Below are 14,540 nucleotides of genomic sequence, written 5' to 3'. Positions count from 1 at the left end.
AATTCTCTTTTGAGCGGCTCTTTATTTTAGTAGCATAGGAAGTTATAGAAGAGAACAGTCCATTTGCTCATTGACTTAATGTTATCCTTTCTGTGTTTTAAGGTAAAGCTTGACTATATTTATTTGTCTTATTTTTTTCCTCAAGACATAATACAGTTTATGATATTCAGAATCTTCTGATATGGAAAGAACATAGTTACTATTCAAATAGTGGTGCCTCCTCAGCTGTTTGTATTTAAGTTACTCGGTTTGGTAGATTAAGTATGTTGCAAAACCTAAAACTACAGACTTATTTTCTCAATGTGCTTGTTTATTTTCTGGGAAATGAGAGAAAGGGCTATAAAAACTTTTATGTATTTAGTAAGCACCCAGTAAGAGCTTTTAGAAAGAATAAATGAACTAGGGTTTTGTTTAATGTCATTTTTATCCAGTTTTAGGGTTTCCAGGAAAATCTGTTTCCTGTCTAAACTTTCATTGTAAACTCTGGACATACTGTTATCTACCAATTTGATTGGTTTTTCTCAATACAAAACAGAGCCAGGCCCATAAGACCTTCACTTTTTAGCCATAAATTCTTTTTCAGTTTTTGATAATTACTTTAGTTATTTAAATAATGAGAAGGAATTATCTTCATGTGAATAGTTTTCTTTTTAGACATTATTTAAAATCTGATCTTTTGAAAGTTTCTTGAATATTTAGTATCAAGAAGTCTTCTCTTGTTTACTGAAACCTTATCATAAAGAAAATATTAATGGTTGCTGTGTGTTTTTTTTAATTAGATAGACAAAATGGAAATTTAAAAACTCTATTATATATTATTAATTTCAGTAGTATCCATTCTCTTTAACCCAAGATCTGCAAATGTCTTGAACTATAATTTTAGAAATAAGTTCTTATCACTTATGCAAATAACAGGAAAATTTAATTAACTCCTTTTAGCCCTTGTATATAGGAGATAATTACAGTCAACATTCAGTTTGGTTTATGTACACTTTACCTCTTGACTATTTAAGGTAATAGATTTGAGTAATCTTCCTGAATTTCCTAATTAAACTTTTAATTTTATGAAGTGCATTTTTTAAATCCTTACAAGTTTCCTTTACAGGTATTAACTTTAAAAGAGCCATTCATTCCCTTTGCTATTTAAGAGGTACATTTTCTTGAAGCATTAATAGCCTCTTTTCAAAATACGACTCTGTGAACTTGCAAAGCATAATAATGGTTTCATTGTTAGATAGTGAATCTTTTATGCCTTATAATTAAGCAGTAATCCTGTTCCTTGAGAGTTTTCTTGTAAGAAGAATAGAAATACACTCTTCATTTGAAAGCGGCGAGGCATAGTTGACATTGGAATTCCAATAATGCCTGTAATGAAATGAAGAAAAGTGGAACTGGGTTTCCTATTAAAAGCAGAGAGCACATTAAATATACCACGTATGATGGCTGATAGCTTTTGATACTGGGATGTCATGATTCATTAAGGGTGGCAGTTTTGAATCAAAGCTGGTCAGATAGGTTATCTGCTCAAGTGCTGAGTACCATTAAGAATTATACTCATAACAAAACAAAGCATCACTTACATAGTTAAAAAATAAACCAAGGAAATTTTAGCTATACCTGTACGAATAAGGGAAGAATGGTGTTTGTCTAACAAAGCAGAAAATAAATGGTAACTCCAGAATGAGAATAAAGCACAAAATGAAGTGCTTTGCTTAGTTGGACAGAGGCTATATACAGGGTGGGTGGGGTAAAAGTAGGTTTGCAGTTGTGGGTATATGAAATACAGAGTTTATTCTTATATTATGATTTATTAATCAATGTATTATTTTCCATATGAACAACTGTAAACACACCTTTTCCCCACTCTGTATTTAGTTGAAGGCAGTAAAATCCTTAATAGAAGTTGATCATGGACTTTTCACTGAATTTTAGACAATTCCAAGATAGCCTAGTCCAGTGGTCGGCAAACCGCGGCTTGCGAGCCACATGCAGCTCGCAAGCCGCGGTTTGCCGCTCTGTTGACTAATGAGTTTGCCGACCACTGGCCTAGTCCCTTGAACCTTAAGAGATTAGGAGATGCCTCTGTTTTTATTTTGTTCATCATGTTCAACTTGTAGGTGAGGTCATATGGTATTTGTCTTTCTCTTGACTGGCTTATTTCATGTAGCGTCATCATCTCCAGGTCCATCCATGCTGTCACAAAATAAAAACAGAGGCATGGATACAGGGAACAGACTCACAGCTGTCAGAGAGGAGGGAGGAAACTGGATGAAAGAAGGCAAAGGGATTAGCCAAAGAATGTCCATGCATAACCCATAGACACAGACTACAGAGTGGTGATGGCCAGAGGGAAGGAGAGGTGGGCTAGTCAGCCGTGGGCAAACTACGGCCCGCGGGCCGGCTCCGGCCCGTTCGGCTGTTCTATCCGGCCCACGGAGCTGAAAGAGCGGAGGGTTCTCTTGCTCTCCCCTCCGCTCCTTTACTTTGAATTTATATTAGTTCACACAAACACTCCATCCATGCTTTTGTTCCGGCCCTCCGGTCCAGTTTAAGAACCCATTGTGGCCCTCGAGTCAAAAAGTTTGCCCACCCCTGGGAGGTGGGCAAAGGGGGGGGAAATGGGGACATCTGTCATAGAGTCAAAAATAAAAATAAAGTTAGAGATAGATTAGGAGATGATGCTTTCCCAGGGAGTACTGCAATTATCAAATCTTACTCTAAAACTAGTTTTTTATCTTTTTTGGAATCATGGACTTCATTTGGGAATTTGATGAACTCAGAATTTTACAAAAAAACTTGATTTCATTGTGTTTAGAGACCTCTGGAGCCTATTTTGGAATTCTGAAATGTGTTTTTCAATCATGAGTAATACACAAAACTGTTTTAAACAGAAATGAAACCCCCTGTGTTGACATACTGCATTTTATAATCTTAAATATGGACCACATAAAACCTGGTATTAACTTCTTGTACATGTTCTCTTACATAACTAAAAACAGATTTATGAATTAAATCATGTTACAAACTTGAAAATTTAATCTAGCAACATTAATATGACAAAAGTAAATTGAAGTTGTCACTTGCAGTGTGATGATGGCACGGATAATATAGTGGAAGTTTGAGTTCAGAGTGTTGTTAATATATCCGATGTGAATATTCTTATACCGCTTTTCTCTACTTGAACCTACTTCATAACCTCCATTGTTCAAGATGCTGCCGTGTAATTTCAAGGTAGAACTAATCCTGCTTCTGTTAGTATCAGCCTGCAACAATTAAAGTTGCCTTGCTGTTGGATACTAACTCAGTCAAGAACACTGAAATAACACTAAAGTACTACTACTAAGGTAGCATCCAGACGATCCAGATTTGGCCTCTTTCGTTATTATTATTTTTTAACCCTCACCCAAGGATATGTTTCTATTGATTTTAGGGAGAGAGAGAAACATCATGTGAGAGAGAAACATCTATGGGTTGCCTCACTGGGAATCGATCCTGCAGCCTTTTAGTGTACAGGACAATGCTTCATCCAACTGAGCTACCCGGCCATGACGGCCTTTTTTGTTTTCATTATAGACTAGAGGCCCAGTGCACGACATTTGTGCACTGGGAGGGGGGTCCCTCAGTCTGGCCTGCTCCCTCTCACAGTCCGGGACCCCTCAGAGGGATGTCTGCCTACAGCGGAGGCGGGAGAGGCTCCCGCCACCATCGCTGTGCTCACCAACCGGAGCCTGGCTTCTGGCTGAGCAGCACTCCCCCTGTGGGAGCACACTGACCACCCGGGGACAGCTCCTGTGTTGAGCATCTGCCCCCTGGTGGTCAGTGTGTGTCATAGTGACCGGTCATTCCACCATTTGGTCGATTTGCATATTAGGCTTTTATTATATAGGATCTTCATGGAAACGAAGACAAGAAATTTTAAAACAAAACAACCCATTATAAGAACTTGCAGATTTCTAGAAGAAAATTTCTCACATCAACAATGTTATTGAAAGTTGTCTAAGCTGTAAATGTGAAATTGAGCTGACTTTGATTAAATAAATGCAAAATAGCCACATTGAATCTCCATTATCCCAGGTTTTAGAACAATAACAAAAATAAATGAAACAGGGTTTTTTATTATAAGACTCTTAATGGTTCTTTAACAGTTTAGTGTGGAGAAGAAAAATAAGTAAATAAATAATTTTAATATACACCTAGCTGAAATATTTGAAAAGAAATAGTAGCATCCCTGCCTTATACAACTTCTTGTAAATCATAACATGTTTATGAATTCTATGGTGAAGCATTCTCTAAAGCAGCAGTCGCCAACAGGTGGTCCACGGACTACTGGTGATCCATGAGGTCCGAAAGGTTGGCGACCGCTGCTCTCAAGTGAACGATCCTATTGCATACCTGGACTGTGAGTTTACATGACTGCTCCAGGTTTGTCTTCATGGGCAGTGCAGCTGTATTCAGCTCTTGGCCGACATGAACACTGTGCTTGGTTTCTTAGTCTGCAGGTAATGAGTGACACATTAGTTGGAAATGTTTCAGATGAAGCTAACAGTATAATGTGAAATATAAGGGATTTTTTTGGCTGGGGATTGTGGCTTCGTCCTAGAAATACTTAAAAGAAATGGTCTTCTTCTATATGAAGGGTAGCTCGCTTAAATGTTAGCATGAGAAACTTGCTACAAGATACTTATTTATACTAACATCTTAAAGAAGTTGTTCAGGCTTTGCTAACTGGATTATGGAGATCTAACAGTAGGATTTAAAATTTTAATATTACTGTGGGATGATTTTAAGCATAATTTTAGCTGGATGAATGTGAGTTTAATGAACTAAGATATGCTCTGAAGGCTACTCCCAAGCCTGGGATTAGAGCAGCCGTGGGCAAACTACTGCCCGGGGGCCGGATCCAGCTGTTCTATCCGGTTCTCTTGCTCTCCCCTCCGCTCCTTTACTTTGAATTTATATTAGTTCAAACAAACACTCCATCCATGCTTTTGTTTTGGCCCTCTGGTCCAGTTTAAGAACCCATTGTGGCCCTCGAGTCAAAAAGTTTGCCCACCCCTGGATTAGAGGGTCATCAATTTAATAGACTTTGTCATGAACTGATAGTCTTTATGGAGAGAAACCGCTTTACCGAACCTATGACATAATCCACTTCCTAGTTCCTTAAGGTAATTGTGGAAACACATGTGTTTCTTATCAACACCTAGGCAAACTCTTCCACATAGACTTTGGATATATCTTGGGTCGGGATCCGAAGCCTCTTCCTCCTCCAATGAAGCTGAATAAAGAGATGGTGGAAGGCATGGGGGGCACGCAAAGCGAGCAGTACCAGGAGTTCCGGAAGCAGTGCTACACGGCTTTCCTCCACCTGCGAAGGTAAGTGGGTTTGCTTGGCAGAGAGAATTTTGGTAAATTCATTTCATAGAGCAAGAAAAATAGAGCTGTTCAAACATCTAGTTGAGAAAGTTCTGTTTTCACTGTTTCCACTTACTTGCCTCCTTTTCTTCCTTCACCTTCTCTAGTAAGGCTACTAGTCTTACTCGGCTTTTGAAACTAATTTCATCGTGATATACAGGTGTGCCTATTGCCATTTTTGTTTCTAGCATCTTTGGCATAGCTGACCATGTCTCTGTTTCTAAAAACCTTTCTTATATTTGGTGTTGCCCTCTCTCCTGTTTTCTTTGTTCCTTACTGGTCACTTCTTCTTTGCTGGTTCCTGTCCTCTTCTGTCTATCTCTACACAATGAATGTCTACAGTTTTCATTATCAGTCTATGGGTTCTGATCTTTTTCCCTTAACTCTCTCCGTAAGCATTTAATCCAGCCTTGTAACTTTAAATAGGATCCAAATGCTGATGACATCAATCTAATCCCATCAGCCCTGATAACTCCTCTGAGATATACCTAACTGCCTACTTGATATCCTTGCTGTGAATTTAGTAGGCATCTCAGACTCGGTATGTTTAAAATGGAATTCCTGATTCCCTGCCCTAAATCCTGTTCTTCATTCATTATTATTTTGATGGGTTACCACACCTTCCCATTTCTTAGGCTAAATCCTTGGTGAGATTCAGTCCCTGTTCTCTCTCCCCACCTCCACATGGGTGTCATTCACTCCATCCCCAGAATATAGCTCGATCACTTCCATATTGTTTCTCTTCCCCCTGGAGTCTGTGAAAATTCCCCTGCCTCCATTGTTATTCCCCACAAGGTGGCCAATGTGAGCTTTCAGAAATGCAAATCTGAGTGTGCTGTTTCACTCTTTAAACTCAGTGGCTTTTTAGTGCATTTAGAATAAAATCATACTTCCTTAAGGTGACTTCCCACCCCATCAATCTCTGACTGTTTCCTATTTTACTTTATTTTTTAAATCTTGTATCAGTCACCCAGGTATGACATTATTTTCTTAAACAGTTTATTGTATGAGCTCCCAACCTCCTCCAGAATGTGAGCTTCGTGAATGTAGGGGCCTTGATTGTTCAGTTCACCACTATGTTCTTAGTGTCTAAGCATTGCATAGAGTGAGTGTTTGGTAAATATTTGTTGGTTGAATGAATAAAACTATTTGAGTATAAGTAAAATGACCTCTGTGATATGCTTTTTATCAGTTTCCACAAGGAAACCAGTAACTTCAAGCTAAGTTAAAACTGTTTTGATATCATCATACTTTTTTTTTTCCCAAAGAGAATCAGTGAGTTAGGGCCTAATTTTATGAGAGGATTATATCAAGGTAGAAGGTTTCATTATAGTCCCTTTTGGCTTTCATGAGCAATATAAAATATTTATATTGGGTAATTTGAGATTTATGTGTATAGTCATTTTTGTCTTTAGTTCCATTATCATTACAGTTCCAGTAGTAAATGGTTTTTATGTCACAGGTTGAGCTTTTTCACACTATGGATAGGCAGATGGCTGAAATGAGGATTCTGCACCTCCTGCTTCCTGGCCTCCATGCCCTAGAAAGGACAGTGCAGGGAACCTGTGTTGGCCCTTCTCCTGAGACCAGCTAGACACCTGTATCACCTGAAACCAAAGCTGTCTTACTCACACCCACCTCCGAAGTCTAATCTGAACCTCCTTTCATCACTAGAGTGCTGAGGGGCCACTGAGAGCATGGCTGTTCCAGGAGGGGGTCTGGGGCAGGAGGTGGATTGAGCCTCTGTGCACTCATTTGCCCTGTCCCCCGGGCTCCACCTCTGGATGTAGAATAGTAGCACTCCTTCTCTTTGTTTGGAGTAAGGTGCAAGTTTGAGGATTGGTGAGGATAAACCTGTAGTTCCTTTCGGGGTCAGCATAATCCAAAGATGATGATATTTTAGTACCTTGCCCATTTTTAATACTGTAGAGTACTAGCTGTTTTCTCCTTCATTTAGCATTGCTTCTATTTAGCCCAGTCACTGTGGTTTCTAAAGTGGTGATTCGTGTCCCTCGAGGGTACTTCTGAATGGTTAGTGGGATGGCAGTGTTTCCCTTTCATGCATTTACCCCTGGCACTGAGGTGGTCTTAGAATGGCAGGTCCTTGTCATCTATTAGCAAAGGCAGATCTTCATTGCTTAGCCAAATGCTAATTAGGTATAAAATGGATTCTCTTCACCCCATTAAAAAGAATGTCCTTCCTAAAAACTGAAGAAAAAGAAAGTCATTATTAGGTGATTACTCCAAAAGTTTGTTCCATAGTGTAGGACCTGGAAATGGTATTATATCAAGACCCCAGAATAAGATATTTTTTCGAGGCTTGCTTTTCACTGAGACAGCTGGTGAATAGTCTCACATTCCGTTTTCCTTCGGGGTAACAGTAATTGTTATAGAGATCCAGGTACCACTATTTCTAGGAGTGTTTTTTATATGAGAAGAACTGCAAAATTCTAACGAATTGCTATTTTTTCCCCAATCACCCTTAGGTATTCTAATCTAATTTTGAACTTATTTTCCTTGATGGTGGATGCAAACATTCCAGATATTGCTCTTGAACCAGATAAAACTGTGAAAAAGGTAATTTCTATACATCCTCGCACATCGCAGTCTACTTTTCATATATGAAAGATTTAACAACCCATTTCCCCTTGTTTTCTTGGCCCCTGGATTCTTAAGTAACGAATTTTAAGATAGAAACCTTGTGGATAATTTTCTGCATATTCCAGAACACAGCAGCCTCTCAGCTCTGCCCTCTCCCTGCTCTGCCCCCTCACAGTCATAAGAATAGGTCACTTTATTTGGAGAGAAAGCTTTCTACCGCAGCCCTTACTCTCTGTCATAAAAAGTTTAGCTCTTCTTTAATATCCTAATAGTATACCTGGTTCCTGGGACTCCCAGGCTGAGCATGCTAGTCTCAGAAGCAAAATATTCCAATAGCATATAGGAGAAATCAACCATTCTTTGTCCTTCCCACCCATACCTATGGTCACAGGGGTTTCTACTATAACAGGAGAGCAGAGACCTGCTTTTTCACTCAGCCTGCAAAGAGAAGAACACAGGAAAGCCATCATGCAGATGAGCAGTTATTCCAAGCTCTCTTACTGTGAGTTTCAGCAAGAGATGGAAGGAAGGGTAGTGGATTTGAAGATTTTTATTCAAATCAATTTCTGACTCTTTATTCATGGAGAGGGAGGGGTATGTATGTAAAGCACTTTATTTACCCAAAAATAACACAAGATGATCTTAAATATCAGTATGATTATCAGTATTCAACTTCAAAGAAAGATAGTATAGCTTTTTTAACTTGAATTATAAACTTTCTAAAGGGCACTAGCAGTGTCAGTGATGGAATTCTCTGGTGGTGGAAAATAGTAAATGGCACCAAAAGCCCTGAGTTCTGACATCACTGGTCCTTTCTTCCTCTCTTTCTAAAACCAATCAATCAATAAAAACATTTTTTAAAAGAGCATATAGCAAAAACAGTCAACTTCCACACTCAAATGAACAGTTTTCAGAACTCCTTATAAGTCACAAATTATTCCTTTGGCATAGAAATAGCTAATACTGCATTGTATTGTCTACATCTGTTTAATTCTGTATCTCTGAAATATGCCTGGTCCTCTTTGTTCAGAAGACTAACAGACTATGGCCTTGTAGGTGCAGGATAAATTCCGCCTGGACCTGTCGGACGAGGAGGCGGTGCATTACATGCAGAGTCTGATTGACGAGAGTGTCCACGCCCTGTTTGCTGCAGTGGTGGAGCAGATTCACAAGTTTGCCCAGGTCAGTTCCCTGAGGGAAGCGTGCTTCTCCCGCTTCTCCGCCTGCTGCCCAGAGTCCTCCTGGAGCCACACTCCTCATGCTAGCTCCTGTCTCTTCTGGGATGTTTTGGGGGGTCAAGCCTTTTTGGATATCTCACCGGCCAGCTGACGTGAACATGTTTCATGCACAGTTAACTCTCAAACATCCCACTTACATTTTATTTCATTCTGTAGTGGAATGTCAACATGGGTGTCTTCTTCCTTTGTGGTCAGTGATGATTATAAGCCCTTCTTGCAAATGATTTTGGGTTTAGTGGAGGCCATGGCAACTGAGACTTAACACTTGTTAAGTTTTGGTGAATGGTTAAGTTTTAGGGAAGGATTTCGAGGCTGAGAAAAACAATGCATACCACACACTGAAAAGGTGTATCCATAGACTTGCTGTTAGCAACATCTTTCATACAAATGTCTGATGAGGAAGACCTTTCCATATTAGCTGATGCTGATAGACTCAGATTTAAAACCCGTTTTAATTATGGATTTCATAATGATGATTAGGAAACTGGTTAACAAACAGAAAAATTAGGCCTCTTTCCTCTCCACCCTCACATGCCTCTCCTGTGAACTCCTTCCTGACTTCTTAACACAGTTACTAATACTTCTAATTTTCCAAGCTCAAAGCCTGTCTGCTTGGATTTCCCCATCACCCAGTGTCCACTGTGTCATCAAAGCCTATTTCGGGTCTTTAATCATTTCTTTAATTTTCCTTTTCATTAATTTCTGAGATGAAGGGAGACAGAGAGAGAGAGAAACATCAATGATGAGAGAAAATCATTGATAGGCTGCCTCCTGCATGACCCCTCCCACCCCAGGGGGGATTGAGCCCACATGTGCCCTGACCAGGAATCGAACCATGACCTCCTGGTCGACCCCCAATCACTGAACCTGTCGGACGAGGAGGCGGTGTCCTTTTTCTCCATGCTACAGAAGACTGTGTTTTTAAAGGACTAGAGTAAGCTAAGGGTTTGTTTTTTTCTGTAAAAAAAGAATGTGTTTATCTCTTTCTAAGCATCTTACAAATCTATAACTATTGTTTATCTTTCTCTGTGAACATTGAAGCTAATTATTTTCTCTTTGTTTCTTTATGTTGTTAATTTTTATAGTACTGGAGAAAATGAAACTGTATTTGGTCCCCCAAGAAGCAACCCGTGTATAATGAAGACTTCAAAGTAACAAGCAAGCAAGAATGTTTAATCTTCCAGATACTGTATATCCTAAATGTTACATGGTGTCTGAATCCCTTGGATGTCAGTGCTTAAATATGTTCTTGAAGCTTTTTGTTTTAAAATATTGTATATATTTATTTTCAAATGTACACATTGTTAATAACATAGGACGTGAGAAGCTAATTCTAGGCTCATGTACATATATATGAGAGTTTGGGAGGAATTTTATGCTCTGTAACTAGAGGCCCGGTGCACGACATTCGTCCACTGGGTGGGGATAGGGGTCCCTCAGCCCAGCCTGTGCCTTCTCGCAGTCTGGGACCCCTTGCTCCTTACTGCCTGCCTGCAGCAGAGGTAGGAGAGGCTCTTGCCACTGCCGCTGTGCTCACCAGCCATGAGCCAGCTGAGTGGCACTCCCCCTGTGGGAGTGCACTGACCACCAGGGGGCAGCTCCTGCGTTGAGCGTCTGCCCCCTGGTGGTCAGTGCGTGTCATAGTGACTGGTTGTTCCACCCTTCTGTCAATTTGCATATTAGCCTTTTATTATATAGGATTGTAAAACACTATAGTCTTTGAGTTTGAAATGTCCTTTTTTCCATCATCACATCAGGAGAGCAGTTATATGAATTTGGATTAATTATCTCAGTTTAGAAGTTTTTTTATTTTGTTTTGTCTATCTCTCCCTTCTTCCCTTCTGTCCACAGTATTTGTTTTTGCCTAATTCACAATACTTAAAGATTTACATATTATAGCTCATTCTTTTACAGTTCAAAGTCCCACTAATCCATCCTGCTTTTTTTGCCTCATGCAACTTTGAGAAAAAGGAATAATCAAAAAATGAGAAGAACAATGCAGTAATAATCCTTGCAAATTAACATGTGCATAGTCATGTGACTTCGTTTTGGAAGGAAAAGAATTAGTTCATTCTCTTGGTGCTAAATAAATATTAAATATCAAATGACAGAGGAGATTAAGAAGGTTTACTTAAGACACCATTACAGAGGATGCCATTAATTATAATGTTTATTTGTCCCTAAATTCTCATCTGTGAGTTTATCTCTAGAGTGGGGTTACCAGTTAGAAAGGAAGCATGTAATTAGGAGACATCCTAGTTACATGCTTCCTTTGAAGCACTATGGTCTGTGCTTTCTATAAAGTACATGTGCAGATTAGAGACATGGTAAAGATGAAAAATCCTTGGCATAGCTTCATATGACAGTTTATGCCCAAACTAATAGGCAAGCTCCATCCTCTCTCTTGCCTTTTTCTTGCTTTACATATTTAAATTATTTTTGTTGCCTACAAGCTTTTAACTTATCTCTATTCTTGTTTTAGTCCTATTTCTATTGGCATCTCCTCCAAAATTTTCTCAAAACAACCCTGTTGAAAGTGACCTCTCCAACCTTCTGAATTCTTGTAATTCTTAAGTTATAGCTTTTTAATTGGCATTTAGTAAAGAGGAGCGTTTTTGTTAAATTTGCATCTCCTGTAGAGGAGATAAGTGAGGGGACAGAGGAAAGAGGATGTTGGGTAAAGTGATGATTTTTTTTTTTTAACATACACAGTAAGAGAGCCATAAGATGATGGTGATGAGTCAAAAGAAGGAAGAATAATACTGCAAAGGGGTCTGTAATTAACGGAGTGAAACCTCCCCGGTGAGAAGGCATGCCATCTCTGAGACAATCAGAGAGTTTTGTTTTAGATGGGAAGATGAGTTCTGGATCACCATCCATCCACCTTCTCTCCTGTAGACCTCTCCCTTACTGCCTGGCTAATATCGTTTCTGACCCTTCAAACCTTGGGAGACGAGAAAGGAGGAGAGTAAGGGGCCTGGAAAGTCATTACCTGAAAAGTGCTGCCCTGACATAGCTGTAATGTTCTGGTCCACTAAGTGTTTGAGGCTGTTTCTGGAGCGTGCATGCTTGGGTGGGCTTTTAGAGGCTCCCTTAGGGACTACCAGTGACCAGTGACTTGCTCTGGTCAGCTGCCTTGCCCTCAGTCCTTCTCTTTGGCAGTTTGTTTCAAAAACACTTTGTGACTTTGTTTTGGAAGGAAAAGAATAGTTCACTTTCAACAGGGTTGTTTTGAGAAAATTTTGGAGGAGATGCCAATAGAAATAGGACTAAAACAAGAATAGAGATGTTAAAAGCTTGTAGGCAACAAAAATGATTTAAGTATGTAAAGCAAGAAAAAGGCAAGAGAGAGGATGGAGCTTGCCCTCCATCCTCCCTGGCAGTTTTCTTGCATGGGATTTTACGTAGTTCTAGCCCAGCTCTCTCTCCTGTGTTGGCTACCTCTAGTCCATGAAAAATTCTTAAGCATTTTTTGTCCCACCAAAGCAGTGACTCTGTCTTACTCTTCCTCCAAAGTCATACACTAACTACCTCTTGTCCTGCAAGTTTCCTAGACTGGAGCGAGACACCAGTCCCCTGAGAACTCTCCTTATGCACAGGACCCAGACAGACTTTACCTGTCGTTTCATCTCCTTAAAACCTAGTTCTAGGTCTGGGTTAGGAGAAGCCGGACCACAGGAGAAGCTGACTGAGAAACACAGCTGGTCTCAGAATCTCTTCATTCCTCCAATCCTTTTCTCCCCTTTTCCTTTGTAGTTCCCCTGAGCAAGCCACTCCAGAGACCCACTAAACACGTAAAATGAGGATAATAATAGTCCCTACCTCATAGTGTCGTGTGAAGGTTAAATGAGTTAATGCACGTAAAGCACTTATAACAGATCCTGGCACGTCGTAATTGCCATGTAAGTATCAGCTATTATCGTAATTACAGTGCCACTCAGATGAACCCTCTGGTTCTGTGGGCTTGAGGCAGAGGGTTGGAGGTGGAGGTGGGAGGAACAAAGAACATCGATCTTGAACAGGTGACTTGGGACTGTAGTGGGCGACTTAAGTACTTTAGCTTTATTAACTGGACAGGAAGTAGCTAATTAAAAACAGCATTATTGAAATTTCGTTGAGCAAGGCTTCATGAAGACGAAATACTGAATTGTCAGAAATATTCAAATTATGCATTCGCTGGATTAAAGAAGCATTGAAGCCTTATACAGTAATTAATCTTCTGTTCAGTGAACTAGGCAAAATTTTTAAATCCTGGTTTATGCCTTAAACAGTGTCTAAGTGACTTACGGAAGCCCAGTAGGAATGAACATGCCAACCCATTAGCCTAGGGCAGTCATGTCTGCCTGTCAGCAGTTGAGTGTGCCCAGGTCAGGCACTGAGTTGCTATTGTGTGGTGTCTTAGGCTATTGAAAGGTGTAGAGTGTGCATACCCAGCCCAGGTAAAGCCTGGCAGTGAGGCCTCAACCCGTGTCACTAAATGTGGGACTCACCTACATGCGTTCACCCATTCAGCAAAAGTCCTACTGTGTTTTAGGGTTCCTGTGTTTTCCAACTTTTATAAAATGAGCATTCTTGACAATCACATAAAAGGACCCCTCCAACCTAAACAAAGAAGCCCTGTGTTCAGTGTTTACCTGGTTTGAGTGTTCTTTCTACTCATTTCATGCCTGGGTTTCCCTCGGCTCCTGCTGGCTTCCTGTCCCAGAGCCTCGTAGGCCAGTTCCTCCTTTACATGCTCCTCCAGACCCTGCTGGCTGGGCCTCCTCTCTCCCAATGGCTGCGTGTAAAACATGGATGTTCTGCACGTTTTCATTTAGCCTCATTGATTCCATCGACGTCTTGTCAGATATGCTGGAGCCTAAGGCCTCATCAGCCACACAAGAGAGATCAGAGCTGGGCCCTCTGGTCTTTTGACCCTGATTATTCTTTATTTTTATTCTGATTCTCTCTAGGCATTATAGAATTATGTGGGGGAGGAGAGAAGGAAGGAGACAGGAGGGACCTAGAGGTCAGTGCTCACAAAAACAAAAGAACAAAAGAACTGCAAATTGGGACCTCTCTCCACAGGCACCTTCCTTTCAGAAAGTCAGTGCAAAACCATCCATCATCTCCCAGGGACTTCTCGCTCAGGGCTGGCCCGTCCAAGGGAGACCTGCCCGGACAGTCACTTGTCAGATCAATCGTAGGCCACCTTTGTGCAGGCATCCTGCCTTCCCTGCCTGGGCCCTCCCACTGCCTTCAGGGATTCTACATCTCATTTATTAAGGAGACAAAAATGAATGGTGGATG

At 40.4% G+C, this 14,540-nt stretch overlaps 1 protein-coding gene across 1 annotated transcript in view; it reads left to right on the top strand.

The window, feature by feature from the left end:
• Positions 1-11,432, top strand: part of PIK3C3 (phosphatidylinositol 3-kinase catalytic subunit type 3) — a 77,099-nt gene extending 65,667 nt beyond the window's left edge. Inside the window, exons 22-25 of the mRNA XM_080683799.1 lie at positions 5,205-5,373; positions 7,899-7,989; positions 9,070-9,195; positions 10,337-11,432. Coding sequence (XP_080539925.1) covers positions 5,205-5,373; positions 7,899-7,989; positions 9,070-9,195; positions 10,337-10,351 — 401 coding nt within the window. The 3' untranslated portion in view covers positions 10,352-11,432. The remainder of the gene's footprint in view (positions 1-5,204; positions 5,374-7,898; positions 7,990-9,069; positions 9,196-10,336) is intronic.
• The last annotated feature ends 3,108 nt before the right edge of the window (positions 11,433-14,540 follow it).

The sequence above is a fragment of the Plecotus auritus genome (genome assembly GCF_963455305.1).
Source record: "Plecotus auritus genome assembly, chromosome: 8".
Classification (NCBI taxonomy): domain Eukaryota; kingdom Metazoa; phylum Chordata; class Mammalia; order Chiroptera; family Vespertilionidae; genus Plecotus; species Plecotus auritus.
The sequence above is the reverse complement of the archived record's forward strand: the minus strand, read 5'-3'. Positions and strand labels throughout refer to the sequence as shown.